Source organism: Coregonus clupeaformis, unplaced genomic scaffold (assembly GCF_020615455.1).
Source record: "Coregonus clupeaformis isolate EN_2021a unplaced genomic scaffold, ASM2061545v1 scaf0058, whole genome shotgun sequence".
Classification (NCBI taxonomy): domain Eukaryota; kingdom Metazoa; phylum Chordata; class Actinopteri; order Salmoniformes; family Salmonidae; genus Coregonus; species Coregonus clupeaformis.
In genome coordinates, this window is record NW_025533513.1 from 264,975 (window position 1) to 290,191 (window position 25,217).

The window sequence follows — 25,217 nt, forward strand, 5'->3', positions numbered from 1 at the left end:
TATCGGGTCATGTTCCCAGAAGTGTGTTGCCGGGGAGATTATTCAGGTCAGTGCACACAAACTTTCCTCAGTCTGAAAAGATTATGTCATCTTCAGGATTCACTGCACAGGATGGGCTCAATGAGGTTTCAACGTGCGTGTTTGTTGCGATACATAATATTGATAAATAAACACGTGTGTGTGACCTACATTAATGCATGTCATGTCAGTTTTTACTAGGAATCTCAAGAGTTTAGTGCTCTGCTCACCTGTCCCTAAGCTGTTCTGTCCCTCTGCTCACGTGCTGTTGGAGAGGTAGTCGCAATGCAAATGGTGGATTTCCATTACTCAAATCAACCAAACGGCTACCATCACAAAATAATGGCTTCATTGTTTTGTCATCTCAAAATATGTTTTTGTAATATGACATAATGTCTTTACAAATGTAATGTCTCAAACCAATCCAATGAAAACATGGATTTGTCATTAGTCTTTAAAATAATTGGCTAATAAAAATAAATGCAATAATGTAAAACATATGTAATAAAGATACTTTGAATTATTTAACTATTCAATTAATAATAATTGTATTAATAATAATAACATAATATATGCCTTAGCCCTTCAGTATGATCAAATCATAACAATTGGGGGAAAATATTATTTGTGGATGGCAATGTCTGACAGGGGTTTTTCAAAATAAGGTGATGTCATCCTCTTCACCAAACAAACCTAAGGTCGTTTTGAAGATCACACAAGCAAGAAATACAGTACAATTTGCCCTATTTCAATTTAAAATATTTAAACAATGACAATGATCCTATCATTATTCATATTTTTTCATCGAGTTTCACATCAATGAGAAGAGCAGTACTGCAGTCAATAACTGTCTACAATATTCCTTGTCTAACAACAAAGGAACAGGTGCATTTTAGAATAACACACATTTCAAACTTACCTATTTTGTAGATTAAAGTAGACGCCGCCCTGTAACGCACATAATATGGGCATTATAGTACAATATCCTAAATATAAAAATGTTTAGAATATTTCACAGTTGTAAAACAATGTCGTACTTACAGCAGCGTCCTTTAATCTTGTTGTTTTCAAGTAACTGCCACAATTATCATTTCAACAGCCACGCCTATGGCAGTTATACCAGGAAGGTCCTTGAGGAGTGTGTTTCTCTCAACAACCACTAGAGGGCAACCGGTGGTGAAAAATATCCCTGCATGCAAAAAGTTTCACGTGCATTTAGCGCCACCCTGTGGTGGAATGAGCGTAAAATATTTGACAGTTCGACGCGTCGTCGGTTGCTAGGTTATTCACCCGGAAGAGCACGGTATTCATCTTCCAGCTGACTGGGTGGATCTTTAAATCAAGATAAGAGATAACAAGCGTTCACCCTTTTAGCAGAAGACATGGATCAAGTCAATAAATTAAGGATTTACCCTTTATAATTTGCATTAAGCTCCTCTTGAAGGTGATTGAACCAGACATCACGATTGGATGAAAATCATTATCCTTTGCAGGTGTCTCAGGCAGGGTGGATCCAGCTAGCTGGGGCTGATGACCGGTTGTTTGACAAGAAGATTAGAAGATCGATTTCCAGGTAGCTAGCTAAAGCTGTTATTTGGTGTGGAAGGATACATAGATACCTAGCTATCTGACATAACAAGATTGTGTGCCATACATTACAGTACACCAAAATGCTACCAAAATATAGTTGTGAATGTGATAGCACATGAATTCAGTGTTTTTGCGAGCTAGCAAACTGCAGGGGCTCATCATGGGCAAAACAATAAACTATTAGTTATACCTATGTTTATTACACGTGACAAGCTTATTTACATTTTAGTCATTTAGCAGACGCTCTTATCCAGAGCGTCTTACAGTTAGTGAGTGCATAAATTTATTTATTTATTTATTTCATACTGCCCCCCCGTGGGAATGGAACCCACAACCCTGGCGTTGCAAGCGCCATGCTCTACCAACTGAGCTACACGGGGCTTATCTGTGCATGCATGTGTGTGTGTGCTTGTATTTGTGTGTGTTTCCGTGTGTGTGTGTGTGTGACTCTAGGAGGAACCATGGCTAATAAGGTGAAATGGGTGACTGACATTGAGAAATCCGTACTCATCAACAACTTTGAGAAGAGAGGATGGACTCAGGTCACAGAGAGCGAGGACTGGAACTTCTACTGGTAGGCTGTCATTGGCGCTATGGAGCTTTTTCTGCGTGACAATACACAGTGGGTGCTTATGAATGCCAGTGTAGCACAGACATATATCAGGGTTGTGTTCAGTGGGCACAAAACAGGAGAAGAATGCTTTCAAACACACGTTACTACCTGGTCTTGTCCAATAATAGCACTCATTTTATTTTATTTTTACTTTTTCTTTTATTTGTGCCTACTGAACACAGCCCAGGACAACATAGAAAAACAGTTTTAAAAAAATACATTTTAAAAAAGGATATTGGTTCAGGGGTAAAGTAGACAAATTGCTATGATGTGTAACTGTGAATAACAGATACAGTGGGGGAAAAAAGTATTTAGTCAGCCACCAATTGTGCAAGTTCTCCCACTTAAAAAGATGAGAGAGGCCTGTAATTTTCATCATAGGTACACGTCAACTATGACAGACAAATTGAGATTTCTTTTCTCCAGAAAATCACATTGTAGGATTTTTAATTTATTTATTTGCAAATTATGGTGGAAAATAAGTATTTGGTCACCTACAAACAAGCAAGATTTCTGGCTCTCACAGACCTGTAACTTCTTCTTTAAGAGGCTCCTCTGTCCTCCACTCGTTACCTGTATTAATGGCACCTGTTTGAACTTGTTATCAGTATAAAAGACACCTGTCCACAACCTCAAACAGTCACACTCCAAACTCCACTATGGCCAAGACTAAAGAGCTGTCAAAGGACACCAGAAACACAATTGTAGACCTGCACCAGGCTGGGAAGACTGAATCTGCAATAGGTAAGCAGCTTGGTTTGAAGAAATCAACTGTGGGAGCAATTATTAGGAAATGGAAGACATACAAGACCACTGATAATCTCCCTCGATCTGGGGCTCCACGCAAGATCTCACCCCGTGGGGTCAAAATGATCACAAGAACGGTGAGCAAAAATCCCAGAACCACACGGGGGGACCTAGTGAATGACCTGCAGAGAGCTGGGACCAAAGTAACAAAGCCTACCATCAGTAACACACTACACCGCCAGGGACTCAAATCCTGCAGTGCCAGACGTGTCCCCCTGCTTAAGCCAGTACATGTCCAGGCCCGTCTGAAGTTTGCTAGAGTGCATTTGGATGATCCAGAAGAGGATTGGGAGAATGTCATATGGTCAGATGAAACCAAAATAGAACTTTTTGGTAAAAACTAAACTCGTCGTGTTTAGAGGACAAAGATGGCGAAGTAGTGCAGTTCTGTTTTTGTCGTGTGTCTGTAAATAGCCTGTAAATACCCTGTTTTTTTTGTATTTTTCGTACATATTTCCCTATCAGACTTTTCATCCTTCTACAAAATATACTTTCCTGCAACCCGCCTCACTCAATGTGGAACGGATTCTATTATTGACTTACCTTTTATATAGAATCTCCAGTTGAAACTAGCTAGCCAGCTAACTAGCTACTTGCTATTAGCCACAGTTAGCGGTATTTCACCCACAACATTGGATTTTTTTTCGCGGGATTAATTTAATCACTGGATATTAATCACCGGATATTCGGCCAGTCTGCACAGGCGTTATCGACCCAGAACATATCAGTTTTTCTGCCGGAATCACTGAATCACTGGACCTTTAACTCCGGATTCATCGCTACCAGCTAGCTTCAACTAAATGGACGCTGTGGTCTGGCTAATCATCCTGAGCTAGGCCCATCTCCCGGCTATCTACCTCTCTGTCAACCGGACGGGACCACCTAGTGTTGACACGGAGCCCCGCCGATCCTACACGACTGGTCTGCCGACGAAATCGTCTGATGTGGTTACGACGACGTCGACCACAAAGATTCCATCTGCTAGCCCCGGCCCGCTAGCCATGGCCTCTTACCTGCTAGTGCTTTAGCAGCCTCCGAACTATCCTATTGCTGTTCACCGGACCTTATGATAACTCAGCTATACAGCTGATGTCTGCTGGACTGTTCCTTTTTACGGTACTACATCCTGTTTATGTTTAGCCTCAGCCCAAACATGGTTAGCTTATTGTTGTTTCGGTTATTTCTAATTGTACTATTTCACTGTAGATCCCCCAGCCCAGCTAAACCTGCCTTAGATAGCTCCTTTGTCCCACCCCCCATACACGCAGAGACCGACTCAATTGGTGCCTCTAGTGATACTATCTCTTTCATTGTTACCCAACGCTTAGGTTTACCCCCACTTTACTCATATCCTTCCATATCCTTGTCTGTACATAATGCCCTGAATCTTTTCTACAACACCCGGAAATCTGCCCCCTTTATTCTATGTACCCAACGCACTAGAAGACCAGTTCTTAAAGCCTTTAGCCGTATCCTTATTCTAGTCCTCCTCTGTTCCTCTGGTGATGTAGAGGCTAACCCAGGCCCTGCAGCCCTCAGTATCACTCCTACTCCCCAGGCGCTATCATTTGCTGACTTCTGTAATCGCAAAAGTCTTGGTTTCTTGCACGTAAACATCAGAAGTCTACTTCCTAAGTTTGAGTTATTCACTGCGTTAGCACACTCCGCCAACCCTGATGTTCTAGCAGTGTCTGAATCCTGGCTCAGGAAGGCCACCAAAAATTCTGAAATTTCCATCCCCAACTATAACATTTTCCGTCTAGATAGAACTGCCAAAGGGGGTGGAGTTGCAATCTACTGTAGAGATAGCCTGCAGAGCTCTATCATACTATCCAGGTCTGTGCCCAAACAGTTTGAGCTTCTACTTCTAAGAATCCACCTTTCCAGAAATAAGTCTCTCACTGTTGCCGCTTGCTACAGACCCCCCTCAGCCCCCAGATGTGCCCTGGACACCATATGTGAATTGATTGCCCCCCATTTATCCTCAGAGTTCGTACTGCTTGGTGACCTAAATTGGGATATGCTTAATACCCCGGCCATCCTACAATCCAAACTAGATGCCCTCAACCTCACGCAAATTATCAACGAACCTACCAGGTACAACCCTAAATCCGTAAACATGGGTACCCTCATATATATCATCCTGACTAACATACCCTCTAAATACACCTCAGCTGTCTTCAACCAGGATCTCAGCGATCACTGCCTTATTGCCTGCGTCCGTAACGGGTCCGCGGTCAAACGACCACCCCTCATCACTGTCAAACGCTCCCTAAAACACTTTAGCGAGCAGGCCTTCCTAATTGACCTGGCCCAGGTATCCTGGATGGATATAGATCTCATTCCGTCAGTAGAGGATGCCTGGTTGTTCCTTAAAAGTAATTTCCTCTCAATCTTAAATAAACATGCCCCATTCAAAAATACAGAACTAAGAACCGATATAGCCCCTGGTTCTCCTCAGACTTGACTGCCCTTGACCAGCACAAAAACATCCTGTGGCGTACTGCATTAGCATCAAATAGCCCCCACGATATGCAACTTTTCAGGGAAGTTAGGAACCAATATACACAAGCAGTCAGGAAAGCAAAGGCAAACTTTTTCAAACAGAAATTTGCATCCTGTAGCACTAACTCCAAAAAGTTTTGGGACACTGTAAAGTCCATGGAGAATAAGAGCACTTCCTCCCAGTTGCCCACTGCACTGAGGCTAGGAAACACTATCACCACCGATAAATCTACAATAATCGAGAATTTCAACAAGCATTTTGCTACAGCTGGCCATGCTTTCCATCTGGCTACCACTACCCCGGCCACCAACTCTGCACCCTCCGCTGAAACTTGCCCATGCCCCCCCGCTTCTCCTTCACACAAATTCAGACAGCTGACGTTTTGAAAGAGCTGCAAAATCTGGACCCCTACAAATCAGCTGGGCTAGACAATCTGGACCCTTTCTTTCTAAAACTAGCCACGAAATTGTCGCAACCCCCTATTACTAGTCTGTTCAACCTCTCTTTCATAACGTCTGAGATCCCCAGAGATTGGAAAGCTGCCGCGGTCATCCCCCTCTTCAAAGGGGGTGACACTCTAGATCCAAACTGCTACAGACCTATATCCATCCTGCCCTGCCTTTCGAAAGTATTTGAAAGCCAAGTTAACAAACAGATCACCGACCATTTCGAATACCACCGTACCTTCTCCGCTATGCAATCCAGTTTCCGAGCTGGTCATGGGTGCACTTCAGCCACGCTCAAGGTCCTAAACGATATTATAACCGCGATTGATAATAGACAGTACTGTGCAGCCGTCTTCATCGACCTGGCCAAGGCTTTCGACTCTGTCAACCACCGCATTCTTATTGGCAGACTAAATAGCCTTGGTTTCTCAAATGACTGCCTCGCCTGGTTCACCAACTACTTCTCAGATAGAGTTCAGTGTGTCAAATCAGAGGGCCTGTTGTCTGGACCTATGGCAGTCTCTATGGGGGTGCCACAGGGTTCAATTCTTGGGCCGACACTTTTCTCTGTGTATATCAATGATGTCGCTCTTGCTGCTGGTGACTTTCAGATCCACCTCTACGCAGACGACACCATTTTGTATACATCTGGCCCTTCATTGGACACTGTGTTAACAAACCTCCAAACGAGCTTCAATGCCATACAACACTCCTTCAGTAGCCTCCAACTGCTCTTAAACACTAGTAAAACTAAATGCATGCTTTTCAATCGAACGCTGCTGGCACCCGCCCACCCGACTAGAATCACCACTCTTGACGGGTCTGACCTAGAGTATGTGGACAACTACAAATACCTAGGTGTCTGGTTAGACTGTAAACTCTCCTTCCAGACTCACATAAAGAATCTCCAATCCAAAGTGAAATCTAGAATCGGCTTCCTATTTCGCAACAAAGCCTCCTTCACTCATGCTGCCAAACATGCCCTCGTAAAACTGACTATCCTACCGATCCTTGACTTCGGCGATGTCATTTACAAAATAGCCTCCAACACTCTACTCAGCAAATTGGATGTAGTCTATCACAGTGCCATCCGTTTTGTCTCCAAAGCCCCATACGCCACCCACCACTGTGACCTGTACGCTCTTGTTGGCTGGTCCTCACTACATGTTCGTTGTCAAACCCACTGGCTCCAGGCCATCTATAAATCACTGCTAGGCAAATCCCCGCCTTATCTTAGCTCATTGGTCACCATAGCAGCACCCACCCGTAGTCTGCGCTCCAGCAGGTATATCTCACTGGTCATTCCCAAAGCCAACACCTCCTTTGGCCGCCATTCCTTCCAGTTCTCTGCTGCCAATGACTGGAACGAATTGCAAAAATCTCTGAAGCTGGAGACTCTTATCTCCCTCACTAACTTTAAGCATCAGTTGTCAGAGCACCTTACCGATCACTGCACCTGTACACAGCCCATCTGAAATTAGCCCACCCAACTACCTCATCCCTATATTGTTATTTATTTTGCTCTTTTGCACCCCAGTATCTCTATTTGCACATAATCTCTTGCACATCTAGCATTCCAGTGTTAATACTATTGTAATTATTTTGCACTATAGCCTATTTATTGCCTTACCTCCATAACTTGCACACACTGTATATATATTTTCTGTTGTATTTTTGACTTTATGTTTTTTACCCCATATGTAACTCTGTGTTGTTTTTATCGCACTGCTTTGCTTTATCTTGGCCAGGTCGCAGTTGTAAATGAGAACTTGTTCTCAACTGGCTTACCTGGTTAAATAAAGGTGAAATAAAAAATAAAATAAAATAAAAAATGCTGAGTTGCATCCAAAGAACACCATACCTACTGTGAAGCATGGGGGTGGAAACATCATGCTTTGGGGCTGTTTTTCTGCAAAGGGACCAGGACGACTGATTCGTGTAAAGGAAAGAATGAATGGGGCCATCTATCGTGAGATTTTGAGTGAAAACCTCCTTCCATCAGCAAGGGCATTGAAGATGAAACGTGGCTGGGTCTTTCAGCATGACAATGATCCCAAACACACCGCCCAGGCAACGAAGGAGTGGCTTCGTAAGAAGCATTTCAAGGTCCTGGAGTGGCCTAGCCAGTCTCCAGATCTCAACCCCATAGAAAATCTTTGGAGGGAGTTGAAAGTCCGTGTTGCCCAGCGACAGCCCCAAAACATCACTGCTCTAGAGGAGATCTGCATGGAGGAATGGGCCAAAATACCAGCAACAGTGTGTGAAAACCTTGTGAAGACTTACAGAAAATGTTTGACCTGTGTCATTGCCAACAAAGGGTATATAACAAAGTATTGAGAAACTTTTGTTATTGACCAAATACTTATTTTCCACCATAATTTGCAAATAAATTCATAAAAAATCCTACAATGTGATTTTCTGGATTTTTTTTTCTAATTTTGTCTGTCATAGTTGAAAATTACATTTACATTACATTTTAGTCATTTAGCAGACGCTCTTATCCAGAGCGACTTACAGTTAGTGAATACATATTTTTTTTATACTGGCCCCCCGTGGGAATCGAACCCACAACCCTGGCGTTGCAAACGCCATGCTCTATCAACTGAGCTACATCCCTGCCGGCCATTCCCTCCCCTACCCTGGACAACGCTGGGCCAATTGTGCGTCGCCCATGAGTCTCCCGGTCGCGGCCAGCTGCGACAGAGCCTGGATTCGAACCAGGATCTCTAGTGGCACAGTTAGCACTGCGATGCAGTGCCTTAGACCACTGCGCCACTCAGGAGCCCTCACAGGCCTCTCTCATCTTTTTAAGCGGGAGAACTTGCACAATTGGTGGCTGACTAAATACTTTTTTTCCCCCACTGTAATGTCATTGAGAAAAACAGAAATTCCTGATTAATCACAAAAATCAGATCCCTGACTGACTACCCCCCTGCGAATCTCCATCAGCCTTGGGGAAACCCTGTTTATGATCTGTCTACGTCTCACTATAGGATGAGTGTCCAGACCATCCGGAATGTGTTCAGTGTGGACACGGGTTACCGTCTCTCAGACGAGCAGATGGTCAACCACTTCCCCAACCACTACGAGCTGACCAGGAAGGACCTGATGATCAAGAACATCAAACGCTACCGCAAAGATATGGAGAAAGAGGGAAGCCCGCTGGCCGAGAAAGACGAAAACGGGAAATACCTTTATTTAGGTAGCAGTTATGAGCTTTCCCACTGCTTACTTGCAGTATATGTAAATAAATGTGGATGTAAATTTCAATTGCACCTGCTGCAAGGGGCTCTGACTAGAAGTGTTAGTGCGTCCCTTTTTCAGGGTCTTGGGCTATAAGAGCTAAACTCACTCATCATTTTGTGCTGTTAAACAAATGTCATCAATACTGTCCTATCATATTTCTCTGTGTTTTCATACTCCCTCTCTGGTTGTGTCCCAGACTTTGTGCCGGTGACTTTCATGCTTCCGGCCGATTATAATCTGTTTGTGGAGGAGTTCCGTAAGAGTCCTTCCAGCACGTGGATAATGAAGCCGTGTGGGAAGGCTCAGGGAAAAGGCATCTTTCTTATCAACAAACTGTCCCAGATCAAGAAGTGGTCCAGAGACAGCCGCACCTCCACGTGAGTCAGTGCTGACACACACACACACACACACACATACACACACCTCTACTAACTACCGATAGAAATGTCCTGTGTGTGGCTGCCAGAGGTGGGTCTTTGCTTGCATTTGCATTGTTCACAGTCAGTCTTAGGTCATACAGGTAGTATTACCCCACTACTCTTGAATCTGCTGTTCTCAACAGCATTGTCCGTAGATGAGTTGTCCATAGATAAATGACTGATGCTCTGTTTCCTTTGTTTTTGCTAGGTTTGTAGCGGCCTCTAGTGGCAAGGAGGCCTATGTCATCTCTCTGTACATCGACAACCCACTGCTGATCGGAGGCAAGAAGTTTGACCTACGTCTCTATGTGTTGGTTACCACCTATCGACCTCTCAAGTGTTACATGTAGGTTTATGATTAACCTAAAGTCTACATCCTGGTTTCATTTCCCTCAAGGCCTACCCCTCTGAAATGACTGGATAGGTGATAGGTAATAGATAGATAATAACTTAACTGTCCCTTTACTAACAGAAACATAGACAATCTGTTACATATAATGCAAATACAGTCATTATAAACAGTGCAGTATGCATATACATAATGTAAATACAGTCATTATAAACAGTGCAGTATGCATATACATTCTCATAATTCTGTAAAACTTTTATAAAGGATATTGCCACTGGGATAAATGATAACTTCAGGATTTGATCAGATCAGTATTTGACAATTTGGTCCATTTGGACCTTTGTGTTGCTTGCAGGTATAAACTGGGTTTCTGCAGGTTTTGCACAGTGAAGTACACCCCCAGCACTAGTGAACTGGACAACATGTTTGTGCACCTGACTAATGTGGCCATTCAGAGACATGGGGTAAGTGTGAGTGCGTGTGCGTGTGCGTGTGTGTGTGTTGTCAAGACAGACAACATATACACAACACACTAAATGGGCCTAAAACAGGCAGAAATGGATCCTACATGAATACATGTGTTTATATGTATAGTTCTATGTGTGTACAATACATCTATACACGTTGCAGGATGACTATAACCACGTCCACGGTGGGAAGTGGACGGTCAGTAACCTGCGTCTGTACCTGGAGAGCACCAGGGGGAAGGAAGTGACCAGCCGACTGTTTGACCAGATCCACTGGATCATGGTGCAGTCCCTAAAGGCTGTCGCAGTGAGTGGTCACACCCAAACACACACACACATACTGAAACCAAAACATGTTCCCCATTTGATCCCTGCAGTGTTGCAGCTGCTCTGACCGCTAACCTCTTCTCTTTTTCTGTCCTGTCCCACACACTCAACGCACTAACTTATTTTTTCCCTCTAAACACACACTCTCTCTCTCTCTCTCTCATCACAGCCCGTCATGAACAATGATAAACATTGCTTTGAGTGTTATGGATATGACATCATCATCGATGACAAGCTGAAGCCATGGCTTATTGAGGTGAGGCGCCTAAGGGACTTAGCATGCCTTTACACACGCACTGTAATTACATGAAGTAAAAAAGTATCTTATTGTGAACATACAGTAGTTTTACTCGCTAATTCTAGTTCCTACTAAGATGACCTCGTGTCGAAATGATTTCTTTGTTCTGCATTGTTTGTGAAGTGAAACCAGTGCTGCGTTCCTTTCTCTGCAGTATCTACCAAGTTTAATGTCCTTAGGGTTGACTTTTCTCTCTCTCTGTGTGTGGGCGTTTGTACTGTATATGTGTGTATGTGTCTGAGGTGTGTGTGTTTGTGTCTGAGGTGTGTGTGTGTGATGTGTGATTTGAAGGAGTCAGGCGCAGGAGGGTAAATCACAGTATACAGAGTTTATTCCGTAATCCAGCGTAACCAGTCCAGTGCGCAAAACAGGCACTCTGGAACAAACATGCACACAGGGAAAATACCCCGGCAATACAAAATACTGAGCTCAACCGAGCTACTAATCCTCACAATGAACAACCACCCACAAGGACAAGGGGGCAGAGGGAACACTTAAACACGTACTAATGAGGGGAATATGAACCAGGTGTGTGTAATAAACAAGACAAGACAAATGGAATGATGAGATATGGAGCGGCAGTGGCTAGAAGGCCGGTGACGACGAACGCCGAAGCCTGCCTGAACAAGGAGGGGAGGCAGCTTCGGAGGAAATCGTGACAGTGTGTGTATGTGTCTGAGGTGTGTGTGTGTGTTTGATTAAAACCTGCTCAAGGTGATGTACAGACAGTACTCTGGTTCAATAGCAGTTGTGTATGTTTTTAGGATTTAGGGATGACACAATTAAATAATTGTTAGGACATGTCTGTTGTTATGACTTTGTAAACACCTTCAATCTTCTCTATCTGCCATTGTTTGCATAGTGAGTCATTTACTTTGCATTGGTTTCTCACTGTAAATGTTTGGCTGAGTACATGAAGTCAAAGATTCTCAGAGGTTACTAGAATAATTACACTTTTGACTTGAATAGGAATAATAACTGATCTATTTTGGTAGATCGTTGAAGTTTCCCTGTTCCCGTGTTCACAAAGCGGCCCTGTGTGTAGGACTGCTTGTAACGCGCTTGTAACGCCAGGGTAGTGGGTTCGACCCCGGGACCACCCATACACACACAAAAAAAATTTATGCACGCATGACTGTAAGTCGCTTAGGATAAAAGCTTCTGCTAAATGGCATATTATATTATTATATCTAAGATCAGACCCCCTGCTGTGAGATCCTCTGGTACATCCACCTGGGGCAGAATAGCCTGCATGCCAATGCCAAGCTCTCATTAATGTGTAATGTAGAAGAACAGCTGGGAACCAACCTGCAACAGTCTCTCAGTCTGCAAGGGCTGGCATCTCCACTGGGAAACAAGGGAGAGATACCAACCGAGCTTTGTGTGTGTATGTGTGTGTGTGTGTGTGTGTTTGTATGTGTGTGTGTGTGTGTGTGTGTTTGTGAGAGTCTTTCTGTGATTGGTCTCTCCTTTTCTCTCTCTTAGGTATGTGTGTGGGTGTGTGTGCCAGTATATTTACAACCCACACCCACCGCTGCTGCTAATACATTGGCAGTGTGGTACATTTCCTGCCTGATAAGCAGCTCCCAGCCCCTATGGGGATAGAGAGGAAATGAAAACAGTGAAATAGTGAGGTCATTCCTGCCTGTTACTAGTCTCCAGTACTTTGTACTCTACTCATACTCAGGACAGAACTTTCCGTGCTGGCGCGTATATACAGTTGAAGTCGGAAGTTTACATACACTTAGGTTGGAGTCATTAAAACTCGTTTTTCAACCACTCCACAAATGTTTTGTTAACAAACTATAGTTTTGGCAAGTTGGTTAGGACATCTACTTTGTGCATGACACAAGTCAGTTTTCCAACAATTGTTTACAGACAGATTATTTCACTTATAATTCACTGTATCACAATTCCAGTGGGTCAGAAGTTTACATGCACTAAGTTGACTGTGCCTTTAAACAGCTTGGAAAATTCCAGAAAATGATGTCATGGCTTTAGATGTCAGGGTATCTGATGCGGATGTGGTGCGGAATCAAGTGCAGGACACAGGAGCTAAGTCAAACCAGTCTTTACTTGAAAAGACAAAATAACAAACGGGTCTAACCAACCCGGAGGCGAACAATACGCAACAGTGCGTAAAACACAAAACCGACATGCGACGAAAAACAACAGTGCGACGGTACACACTAGCGACTGGCAAAAAGTGAACAGCACCAACAGACAGGTGAAACCAATTACACACAACACATGACAGAAACAACGAGAACTTATAGGACACATAATCAACACTAAACATGAACAGGTGTACCAAACAGACCAAACCAAACAAACATCGAAAACAAAGAACGGTGGCAGCTAGTACTCCGGAGACGACGACCGCCGAAGCCTGCCCGAACAAGGAGGAGGAGCAGCCTCGGCCGAAACCGTGACATTAGAAGCTTCTGATAGGCTAATTGACATAATTTGAGTCAATTGGAGGTGCACCTGTGGATGTATTTCAAGGCCTACCTTCAAACTCAGTGCCTCTTTGCTTGACATCATGGGAAAATCAAAAGACCTCAGAAAAGAAATTGTAGACCTCCACAAGTCTGGTTCATCCTTGGGAGCAATTTCCAAATGCCTGAAGGTACCACGTTCATCTGTACAAACAATAGTACGCAAGTATAAACACCATGGGACCACGCAGCCGTCATACTGCTCAGGAAGGAGACGCGTTCTGTCTCCTAGAGATTAACGTACTTTGGTGCGAAAAGTGCAAATAAATCCCAGAACAACAGCAAAGGACCTTGTGAATTAGCTGGAGGAAACATGTACAAAAATATATATATCCACAGTAAAACAAGTCCTATATCGACATAACCTGAAAGGCTGCTCAGCAAGGAAGAAGCCACTGCTCCAAAACCGCCATAAAAAAGCCAGACTACGGTTTGCAACTGCACATGGGGACAAAGATCGTACTTTTTGGAGAAATGTCTTCTGGTCTGATGAAACAAAACTAGAACTGTTTGGCCATAATGACCATCGTTATGTTTGGAGGAAAAAGGGGGGTGCTTGCAAGCCGAAGAACAACATCCCAACCGTGAAGCACGGGGGTGGCAGCATCATGTTGTGGGGGTGCTTTGCTGCAGGAGGGGCTGGTGCACTTATCAAAATAGATGGCATCATGAGGAAGGAAAAGTATGTGGATATATTGAAGCAACATCTCAAGACATCAGTCAGGAAGTTAGAGCTTGGTCGCAAATGGGTCTTCCAAATGGACAATGGCTTAAGGACAAAAAGTCAAGGCATTGGAGCAGCCATCACAAACCTCAATCCTATAGAAGATTTGTGGGCAGAACTGAAAAGTGTGTGCGAGCAAGGAGGCCTACAAACCTGACTCAGGTACACCAGCTGTGTCAGGAGGAATGGGCCAAAATTCACCCAACTTATTGTGGGAAGCTTGTGGAAGGCTACCTGAAACGTTTGACCCAAGTTAAACAATTGAAAGGCAATGCTACCAAATACTAATTGAGTGTATGTAAACTTCTGACCCACTGCGAATGTGATGAAAGAAATAAAAGCTGAAATAAATCATTCTCTCTACTATTATTCTGACATTTCACATTCTTTAAATAAAGTGGTGATCCTAACTGACCTCAGACAGGGATTTTTTACTAGGATTAAATGTCAGGAATTGTGAAAAACTGAGTTTAAATGTATTTGGCTAAGGTGTATGTAAACTTCCGACTTAAACTGTACGTAATGACTAATGCTTATCCTGACCTGTGCTCTCTGCTGTGTGTGTCTGTGTGTCTATTCCCCGTCTGTCCTCCAGGTCAACGCCTCTCCGTCGCTCACCTCCAGCACGGCCAACGACCGGATCCTGAAGTACAATCTGATCAATGACACGCTCAACATCGTCACACCCAACGGGGACATTCCCGACTGCCGCTGGAACCGCAGCCCACCCCGAGATGCCCTGGGCAACTACCAAGTCCTGTGAGTGACAGCCCCCTCCTCCTATCACAGTGCTCAAGGGAGAAAATGGGCCTGGGGCGTGTTCAGCAGGATGCAGCGTTTCGGAATGTTTAGATATAAATATGCTATGTAGAACAAACATGCTTCTCTGACATGTAGAATAAGGAATCAAGTCGGATCAAATCATGGCATTTCTATCTGCAACGTTTGACGTTTGGCTACTGAACGTGGCCCAGGGTAAAAAGAAAAACTATTTAAAAATGTTCAAATACCTTGAGCGTTTGCTCTAGCCCCATTGGAGTGAGTGCCAGATGGGCGGGATTTGCAGTTTTGGGACTATTGGTCCATAAAACCAGGATTAACGGTTAGAGAAAATACCTCTAACCGTGAACTGATTTAGGATCAGATGACCTGAAACAAGTCATCCACGATTCACCGCATAGCAGCTTCTAGTCATTGCTGCTAGCTATCTGACCGATCAGAATGACAACACACAGCCTTTTACCTCAGAGTTGTGCACACATTTTTGTTGGGATGTTATCACTATATTGTCTTTATATTTCCTATATCTGGCATCCTTACTTTTTTTATGAGTTGGAGAACACTTTGGGAAGGATCGTAGACCATTCCCCCATACAGAATCCACAGGAGGTTGGTGGCACCTTAATTGGGGAGGACGGCCTCTTGGTAATGGCTGTAGCGGAATTGGTGAAATGGCATCAAATACATTAAACACGTGGTTTCCATGTGTTCGATGCCATTCCATTTACTCCGTTCCAGCCATTATTATGAGCCATCCTCCCCTCAGCAGCCTCCACTGACAGAATCCTTCCAGATCCTTGATATGCTTTGTCTGCGCTTATGGACTGCCCTCTTCAATTCAAATCACAGGTTTTCAATATGTTTCTAGTCCGGAGACTGAGATGGCCATTGCAAAATTTAGATTTTTGGGCCAATTAACCATTTCTTTGTGGATTTCTTTGCGGCCAAGTTTCAGCCTCCTGGAAGAGGCAATCAGGTTTTAGGCAAAAATATCCTGATCCTGGGTAAAGTTCATGATGCCGTTGACTTTAACAAGGGTCCCAGGACCAGTGGAAGCAAAATAGTCCCATAAGATACACCACCAAATTTTACAGTAGGGACAGGTTCTTTTCTGCTGATGCATTCTCATTTTGACGCCAAACCCACCACTGGTGTGCGTGGACAAAGAGCTCTATTTCTGCTCATCTTTATCAAGGGTGTCAATCATTTCAGACCCCACTGTAGCTCTTAACAGTACTGTATCTTACACATACACTCTTAGAAAAAAAGGTGGTATCTAGAACCTAAAACGGTTCTTCGGCTGTCACCATAGGAGAACGTTTTGAAGAACCCTTTTTCGTTCCAGGTACAACCCTTTTGAGTTCCATGTAAAACCCTTTGCACATAGGGTTCTACATGGAACCCAAAAGAGTTTTACCTGGAACCAAAAAGGGTTCTAGCTGGAATCATAAACGGTTCTCCTATGGGGACAGCCGAATAACCCTTTTTTTCTAAGCGTGTACTCCCTCTCTCTATCCTCTCTCTTTCTTCCCTTCCCTCCCTGCCTCTCACTATCTCTCCCTTCCTCAGGTACGATGAGGAGCAGGCACTGAGCGAGAATGCAGAACGCGACCTACGGAGTCGCTCGGGTCAGTCGCTGGGGTCAAAGGGAACGGCGAAGGGGGGCACCGGGCCTCGCCCAGCTGCCGCCACCTGGAAGTGAGGTGGCAATGTCCAACGCCTCACTGTCCCTTCACTGACCTCTCGTTGCTCTTCCTGTGTCATTCATGGGGGAAAGGGGGTCTGGGGCAAGGGACTACCCAGACAGAGGGATGGAAGGATGGCAGGGAGGGAGGGAAGGAGAGGACCCAGTAAGATCTGAGGACTCTGCCATGCATCACAAGCAAGGACACGTGTGTGTTTTGCAGTCAGTAAAGAAGGGGTCATACACACCCACGTTTAGCAGAAGCTCTGTATAATACACTAAATACTAGCATTTATCAACCTTTTATATAGCAATGGGAAGGGGACATTCTCAGAAGACTGTTAGAGGATTTCAATCAATGCACCTGTTTGAATAATGTTTACATATATTGTTGTGGAATTATTTTACTTTAATGTTTTTTATGTTTTCAAGCAGAATATTTGCTAGGTTGAGACACATTGATGTGTGAAATTATTCAGTTCATGTCTGAAAACCGACAGGTTTCACCTCTTTATTTTGAAATGTATGACCCGAAAAAGCATTTGCTATTTGTTGACGGTATAAAACATAGTGTAAAGTGTAACGGACAATGCTAACAACAAACGAAAGTAAGACTGGAAAGTGAGCTTTGAAGCATTTGCTTTTCAAGCCACTGGAGTAGGCTATAAAGTGTATAAAGATACAGTATGCATAGGACAGTCAATGTATTGGAAGTACTTTTACAAGACTGAGAGACTTGTTCAATGTTTGGTTGTACGACTTTACGTTTGAGTTGTTACTCATAAGTTAAACTTTGGGGTAAAGCAACGCCTTTACAGTTAAATATCTGGATATAAAGTGATGAGGTCAACTCTTCAAACGTTAAATGACCTTTAATTTTGTGTTGTTGACAACATTGCCATGCCAACAAATGTTTTCCTGTGGTGTGACCTTGGAAGGGTGACCTCGAAACCAGGGTTGCGTCCCAAAGGGCACCCTATTACCTATGGGCCCTGGTCAGAAGTAGTGCACTATATAGGGAATAGAGTGCCATTTGAGACATAGACCAGCACACCCCTGGTCTGCCTGTGTGTTTAAGATAATCCCATTCTGGGCACAGTGTGTGGTCACCTCCAGCAGTTGGCATACAAGAGACTAAAGCTGAAGTGGCTACTGAGCTACAACAGACTGAACCATTCTGAAAGTGTGTATACTGTAAGAAAGTGAACATGATGTAATAACCAATAGAGTATCTTTATTCATTTCTTATATACAGTACCATACATCCCACCTCACTGTGGTCCCCCAAAGTTGTTAAAGGGATGGTTCACCCAAAAGAAACCAATATGTAATTTTGTAATTTGGGTGAATTATCCCTTTAACAGTCACCATTAGGTTTTGCCTTTAATGATGTGGGCTTTTTTGTATAGAAGACTGTACCATGGTTTATATATAGTAATATGGTGGTGCTGCTGCCTTTGTCTTACAGATGGTTTTAGTACACAATGAAATATACACTGTTACATTAAAATAATAATGTATTTTGATGTACTTTTGACGCTATTTGGTTATGCATTTCATGTCATCCTTTTACCCTCATTCTTTGTTGCATACAGGGAGCTGCAATTTTTTTTATACATTTACTGAATGCTATACGTCATGAAATATAGGAATTAACATGCAATGTTTTGGGTTTTAAAATGCATTAATAATTCCTGGTGGCTCAAATGTCTCTGCATGTAATAAATCCAATTAAACAATGAGGGATTTGTCTAAATCTCTATTTTTAGGGGTCACCTGTGTGCATTAGACAGATTCCCACACTAAACACAGACTGTGTCAGAGCTCTCTCTGAATTTGAGAGGGGTTACATTTCCCCATCCCTCAGCTGTATACCACAACAAGTGGCAGGGCTGCCGTTTTGCTGAACAATATCAGTGGACATATATTATTTTTTTTTTGTTGCAGTTATTGAAATTAGAACTATTATTTTGAAGGTTTTCTATTTTGCATACCGGAAAAGATGGTGGGTGCTGCGGCTCCTGTTGCTTGTAAGAAAAGAAAACGGGTAAAAGGTTAGCCAGCTAAATACAGCTCATTTATTCGCGTCTCTCAAGAGGAGCGGAACTCTTCAAGGTAAAGTGATAGCATGTGTAGCTATATCTAATACCTATTTTGTTCATTTGGAACTTTGGTTTTAAAACTTTACAGCAACTGTAAGAAAGTTTGTCAATGTAACGTTACCAGAAGCAAGCTAGCTAGCTAGCGTTAGACACTATCCAACCAGCTGGAAAGTCGCGTAGGAAACAGCTAAATTAGCTAATGAACTAAGGTTGACATAGCAGTACGGTCGGTAACTAGCGTAGCTAGTTAGATCTAACTAGTTAACGTTACTTGTTATGGGTCCACGTAGATAGCTACCTATTTAGTTAGGTAGCTAACTAACGTCAGCTAATGATTTAGTTAGCTAACAATGTTTAAGTTAGCTAGTTAGTTATCCTGCTACCTAGTCCTAGTAAACTGTTACTAGCATAACTAGCTAATTGCTTACGCGCTAGCTCCCTAACTAGAGAACTAACATATTGGATCGGGAGTATTTGTTAGGGTATATTTTTAGTTAGCTCAATATCTGTATGACTGCAGCCCTGCCCTGCGTCGGTGACTGACGAAAGAAGGGCGGGGCAGGTTTCAGAAGTAAAGATAACCCCGCTGTCATTCATGCAGTCTAAATTCAGAGTCAACTAATCACCACTCATTTTCTGTGTCAAGCGATCTTTTGTCACAGAGTAAAAGCTTATAACTACAAAGCTAGTTAGTTTTCACTTTAAAACTGACTTATGAATTCAATCACATTTTGACCCCACGACTTTTTATTTGAACGAAACCTTGGTTCCTACATAATATAAAGAATTGGTTCTCACTAGATGGGCAAGTGGCACAGTCAAAATGTGTGGTTTGGCTTAGGTTTAAAATCAGATTTTAAGAATAAGAGTTTATGGCTTTATCAATTGCCCAAAACCTTCCATTAATGTTTAGTCCTCTGTAGCTCAGCTGGTAGAGCACGGCGCTTGTAACACCAAGGTAGTGGGTTCGATCCCTGGGACCGCCCATACACAAAAAAAATGTATGCAGGCATGACTGTAAGTTGCTTTGGATAAAAGCGTCTGCTAAATGTCACTTTATTTATTATTTAGCCTTGGGAGAAGTGGAATGGAAGTGACTTTTTGGACCTGAAGGCCAAAACATTCAGGAGATGGAGATTCTCAAAGTTGACCGGGCCCATTTTGCATATCTGACCCATTTTGATATAATTTGAAAGCTTACAAACAGGGTTGTCAAACTATAGGATTTAAAGTACCATCCATCATCATCGGTCACCTGGAAGTTGGAGTGGCATTGTACTCATTTTGTTTCTATGGTGCCCGTGCCCTTAACATCATGCCAGCACAGCACATGGGCTTCCACAGGAAAGTGACTAGAAAGCTGCTCGCATCGGTGACATCATGGAAGGTCCCCCCTTCCCTGTAATGTAATCCAGTATTTCCCCCCATTATGTGTCTCCCTCTGTTGGCCCTTTAACATGGAAAATGCCTGAAAGAGTGGAACAAACACCATTGTTTAAGCCTGCCCCTTGGTCCAAGGTTTTTGGGCAGGGTTGACTGTCAGTGACTTTGTTATCTAAGTAGAGAGAAGCTAGGCTACACACAGCAGCTGACCTGGTGTTGATGGATTCATTGAGCACAGTTTTGAGCCTCTCAACATTAGGAGTTCTTGACTCTGATCCACTGATCCCCACTGGGGATGGATGGGGTTTATCATACAGAGAGGGTCCACTATAAGCCCCATCCGGTCATTGTGAGATCAGCAGCAGCAATGCACAGCTTCATCACCAAGAAGGACAAGGTTGACTGACTGACACAGCGAAAGAACAATCAAAATTGACCAACTATGGTTGCTATGGAAACACGTCACTCCTCTAAAGTCGATTGTGTCAGAAGTTTACCCAATCTAATCTATTCTAGAACACCCCCATAGGGATTTAGAAATATGTTTTCCCACTGTGAACTCACATAACACTGTAGGGATGGTGGCTTTCATTGCAAAATACATCTCAACACACATTTATTTTAGGAAACAAAAGGAGGATATGGAAACAAATATATTTTTTTATGAAATAACAATCTTAGGACTTAAGGACATTTGTCATGATTAGGTTGATGACATAGTAGCAAAATCATAGTCTTTACATTCCGTTGCCATGACGAAAAGGCTCTGAAGAAACAGTGCTATCGTTCACCTACTAGTCTATACTAAGGCCAGAGACTAGAACCATAGAGATTAAAAGTTTGCCCATTGCCATTTCAGCAAAATGACATAATTCCATGGCAGCCATGTTATCACCTCCTGGAAGATATCAAATTATAATACTGAATTGTCACAATGATCCACTAAAACCCTAAATCCGAATACTCATCAAGAACAGATCATTCAATGCTCAGAGGCAGCGACAGGAAATCCAGCGTTGTACCCCAATTCTCCACCCTTTTCCAAAAGTGTGCACTTACTTGCACACTTCCCATCATGGATTTAAAAGCATTGGAAGGGTGAAAGCATTCAAGGGCACACTTTGGGAGAAGGGTGGAGAATTGGGACTAATCAGGGTTAATTTGGGATTTAGTGTATACATGTAGGCCTAATTGTGCAATGTATGGCTGGTCTTGGCTCCATTCCACATTTGTAATATCTCCTACTACAGCCCTAAGGCTTGTTCTGGGGCCATATGTATCAAGGGTCTCAGAGTAGGAGTGCTGATTTGCATAAGTAGCCTTGCACGAGTCTTAGCAGAAATCTCCTGTTTCTGTAGCGTGAGGCAGTTTGATGTAGAGGTACACCCCCTGGACAGGATACTAGTCTATCTCCTTAATGCTGAGTGCCAAGCATAGACGCATTGGGTCCCATTTTACAGTCTTTGGAATAACTCGATCGAACTCCCAACCTTCCAATCTCAGGGTGGACACTCCTACCACAAGGCCACTGAGTTGGTTGGGGAGTGCTAATGAAGGATCAGTTTAATTCTTAATAAATCATACATAGACAGGGGGGACCTGATCCTAGATCAGCAGCACTTCCACTCGGACCTAGACCTCACTCTGACGTCTGTGTTCCTCTTTCTTCTCTTTTAACTTCACACCCAAAAGGGAGGAAGTGTTATTTTCCTGGTCAGGCCAAACGGCGTGTAACATCTGTGATTGGGGCCCCCCCTGCTCACATTGACAGTGAGTCACTGGCAGACAACAAGGAAGTGTCTTCTTTTGTAACAGGGAGACTAATGAGACACAACACCCCTCCAAGGTAACTTGATGATGATGATGTTGTGAGATGTGGTACGTGTTTTGTGCTTATTGCCATTGTGTGTCGGCAATGGCAATAAGCCATTCGGAGACATTTGAAGACATCCGGAGACATTTGAAACCCCACCTCTTTAAGGAATACCTGGGATAGGATAAAGTAATCCTTCTAACCCCCCAAATTGTAAAGTGGTTATCCCACTGGCTATAGGGTGAACGTACCAATTTGTGAGTCGCTCTGGCTAAGAGCGTCTGCTAAATGACGTTAATGTGCCCTTGAGCAAGGCACTTGACCCTAATTGCTCCTGTAAGTCGCTCTGGTTAAGAGCGTCTGCTAAATGACTAAAATGTAAATGTAAATGTAAATGTGTCGAGGCAGACTACCCTGGATCAGTGTAGGGCTGTGACGATATCAGTATTGTGATATTTCTTCCATGGAAAACATGAAGCAGACCAAACTCTTTGGTCCATTAACTTGGTGTATGTAAAATATTGTGTGCTCGAGGACAGACATGCTTGTGCCTGTCAGCAGACATGCTTGTGCCTATCATGCTTGTGAGCTTAGCTCTATTGCCCTGCAGTGGTGTTATGAACATATCAACATCCTAATATGTGTACCCCACAGTCCCTGTCTCTTGTCTCTCTCTATAGATTTCTATTAGAGCACTGTCTGTCTCTCTGGGGCTGCTAAAGAGTACCGACCTGAAGCTATGAATAGTGGGATGGACAGGGTCTGTTTGCCAGGATTGTGTGGCTGAGTTCAGACCTGTAACCAGTAGTACAATGCCCTGAGCCCAGAATTGCCTAAGAGCATTGCAGCACTGTCTGTCTACCGCAAACTGCTATCTGTGGAGAGTAGTCAACTTCAGAAATAGAATAGAAAAGAATTGAAGCCCACTCATAGACGGTAGGCTATATTTAGCCATCCACCCATGTCATTTAGCCAACACTATCTGAGGATCCTCTCTATTTAGACTTAGAAGAGCCTACCAGTCATCTCCCACATCACCTTGTTACTCTCTCACAGGCTCTCTCTCGTCTTTTTATTCTCTTGTTCTCTTATTTTCTCCACATTCTCTCTCTTTCTTTGTCTTTTTTATTCTCATTCAGTTTCACTCTATTTCCCACATTCTCTCTCTCAATCACCCTCCTCTCTCACTGTCTCTATCTCTCTGTCTCTCTCTATCGCTCTGTCTCTGTGGTAAAGGTCAGTGGAGTCTCATGTCATGTGTCTGTTCTGGGTGCAGCAGGGCTGTAGTGTGTCATGACTCAGACCCCTCCAGTCTCAGGCTCCTCAGTGCTGCTGTTCACTGGTCATGTGCATTCAATCACTGCCTCGGTGACCCATCTCTGCCTCTCTCTGTCTCACTGACTCCCTCACTCATCTGGGAACCTGTGTTTCTATGTGCAGCTGACAGCTGTCCAATCCGAGGGGCCCTGTATCCCTTTATGTTGGTTCATATAACCCCAGCTGGTCCAGTTCTGGAGCTAGCGGGTGTCTGTGTTTTCTCAACATGCCAGGAGATACACAGACACAGCATACTACAGTGAGGGAAAAAAGTATTTGATCCCCTGCTGATTTTGTACGTTTGCCCAGTGACAAAGACATGATCAGTCTATAATTTTAATGGTAGGTTTATTTGAACAGTGAGAGACAGAATAACAACACAAAAATCCAGAAAAACACATGTCAAAAATGTTATAAATTGATTTGCAATGAGGGAAATAAGTATTTGACCCCTCTGCAAAACATGACTTCGTACTTGGTGGCAAAAACCTTGTTGGCAATCACAGAGGTCAGACATTTCTTGTAGTTGGCCACCAGGTTTGCACACATCTCAGGAGGGATTTTGTCCCACTCCTCTTTGCAGATCTTCTCCAAGTCATTAAGGTTTCGAGGCTGACGATTGGCAACTCGAACCTTCAGCTCCCTCCACAGATTTTCTATGGGATTAAGGTCTGGAGACTGGCTATGCCACTCCAGGACCTTAATGTGCTTCTTCTTGAGCCACTCCTTTGTTGCCTTGGCCGTGTGTTTTGGGTCATTGTCATGCTGGAATACCCATCCACGACCCATTTTCAATGCCCTGGCTGAGGGAAGGAGGTTCTCACCCAAGATTTGACGGTACATGGCCCCGTCCATCGTCCCTTTGATGCGGTGAAGTTGTCCTGTCCCCTTAGCAGAACAACACCCCCAAAGCATAATGTTTCCACCTCCATGTTTGACGGTGGGGATGGTGTTCTTGGGGTCATAGGCAGCATTCCTCCTCCTCCATACACGGCGAGTTGAGTTGATGCCAAAGAGCTTGATTTTGGTCTCATTTGACCACAACACTTTCACCCAGTTCTCCTCTGAATCATTCAGATGTTTATTGGCAAACTTCAGATGGGCCTGTATATGTGCTTTCTTGAGCAGGGGGACCTTGCGGGCGCTGCAGGATTTCAGTCCTTCACGGCGTAGTGTGTTACCAATTGTTTTCTTGTTGACTATGGTCCCAGCTGCCCTGAGATCATTGACAAGATCTTCCCGTGTAGTTCTGGGCTGATTCCTCACCGTTCTCATGATCATTGCAACTCCACGAGGTGAGATCTTGCATGGAGCCCCAGGCAGAGGGAGATTGACAGTTATTTTGTGTTTCTTCCATTTGCGAATAATCGCACCAACTGTTGTCACCTTCTCACCAAGCTGCTTGGCGATGGTCTTGTAGCCCATTCCAGCCTTGTGTAGGTCTACAATCTTGTCCCTGACATCCTTGGAGAGCTCTTTGGTCTTGGCCATGGTGGAGAGTTTGGAATCTGATTGATTGATTGCTTCTGTGGACAGGTGTCTTTTATACAGGTAACAAACTGAGATTAGGAGCACTCCCTTTAAGAGTGTGCTCCTAATCTCAGCTCGTTACCTGTATAAAAGACACCTGGGAGCCAGAAATCTTTCTGATTGAGAGGGGGTCAAATACTTATTTCCCTCATTAAAATGCAAATCAATTTATAACATTTTTAACGTGTTTTTCTGGATGTTTTTGTTGTTATTCTGTCTCTCACTGTTCAAATAAACCTACCATTAAAATTATAGACTGATCATTTCTTTGTCAGTGGGCAAACAACAAAAGTCAGCAGG

The 25,217-nt window shown here is 43.5% G+C and overlaps 2 protein-coding genes across 2 annotated transcripts in view; both read left to right on the forward strand.

The window, feature by feature from the left end:
* The first annotated feature begins 1,315 nt into the window (after nucleotides 1-1,315).
* On the forward strand, nucleotides 1,316-18,514 carry LOC121549323 (probable tubulin polyglutamylase TTLL1). The gene is made up of 10 exons (XM_041861187.2): nucleotides 1,316-1,591; nucleotides 2,062-2,182; nucleotides 8,974-9,182; nucleotides 9,423-9,603; nucleotides 9,854-9,991; nucleotides 10,350-10,458; nucleotides 10,625-10,768; nucleotides 10,958-11,044; nucleotides 14,904-15,067; nucleotides 16,658-18,514. The coding sequence occupies exons 1-10, from the start codon at nucleotides 1,549-1,551 to the stop codon at nucleotides 16,788-16,790; spliced, it is 1,329 nt and encodes a 442-aa protein (XP_041717121.1). The 5' UTR covers nucleotides 1,316-1,548; the 3' UTR covers nucleotides 16,791-18,514.
* A 266-nt stretch (nucleotides 18,515-18,780) lies between these two features.
* Nucleotides 18,781-25,217, forward strand: part of LOC121549352 (protein kinase C and casein kinase substrate in neurons protein 2) — a 35,007-nt gene continuing 28,570 nt past the window's right edge. The window contains exon 1 of the mRNA XM_045212861.1: nucleotides 18,781-18,887. The gene's annotated coding sequence lies outside the window, so the exon portion shown is untranslated. The remainder of the gene's footprint in view (nucleotides 18,888-25,217) is intronic.

Excerpts from the sequence above, each read along its gene's own strand:
- LOC121549323 (XM_041861187.2), top strand. The coding sequence starts at position 1,549 with ATGACCGGTTGTTTGACAAGAAGATTAGAAGATCGATTTCCAG. Across the intron at positions 1,592-2,061 it reads ATTAGAAGATCGATTTCCAG|GAGGAACCATGGCTAATAAG; the intron begins GTAGCTAGCTAA and ends GTGTGACTCTAG. Across the intron at positions 9,992-10,349 it reads CGACCTCTCAAGTGTTACAT|GTATAAACTGGGTTTCTGCA; the intron begins GTAGGTTTATGA and ends TGTTGCTTGCAG.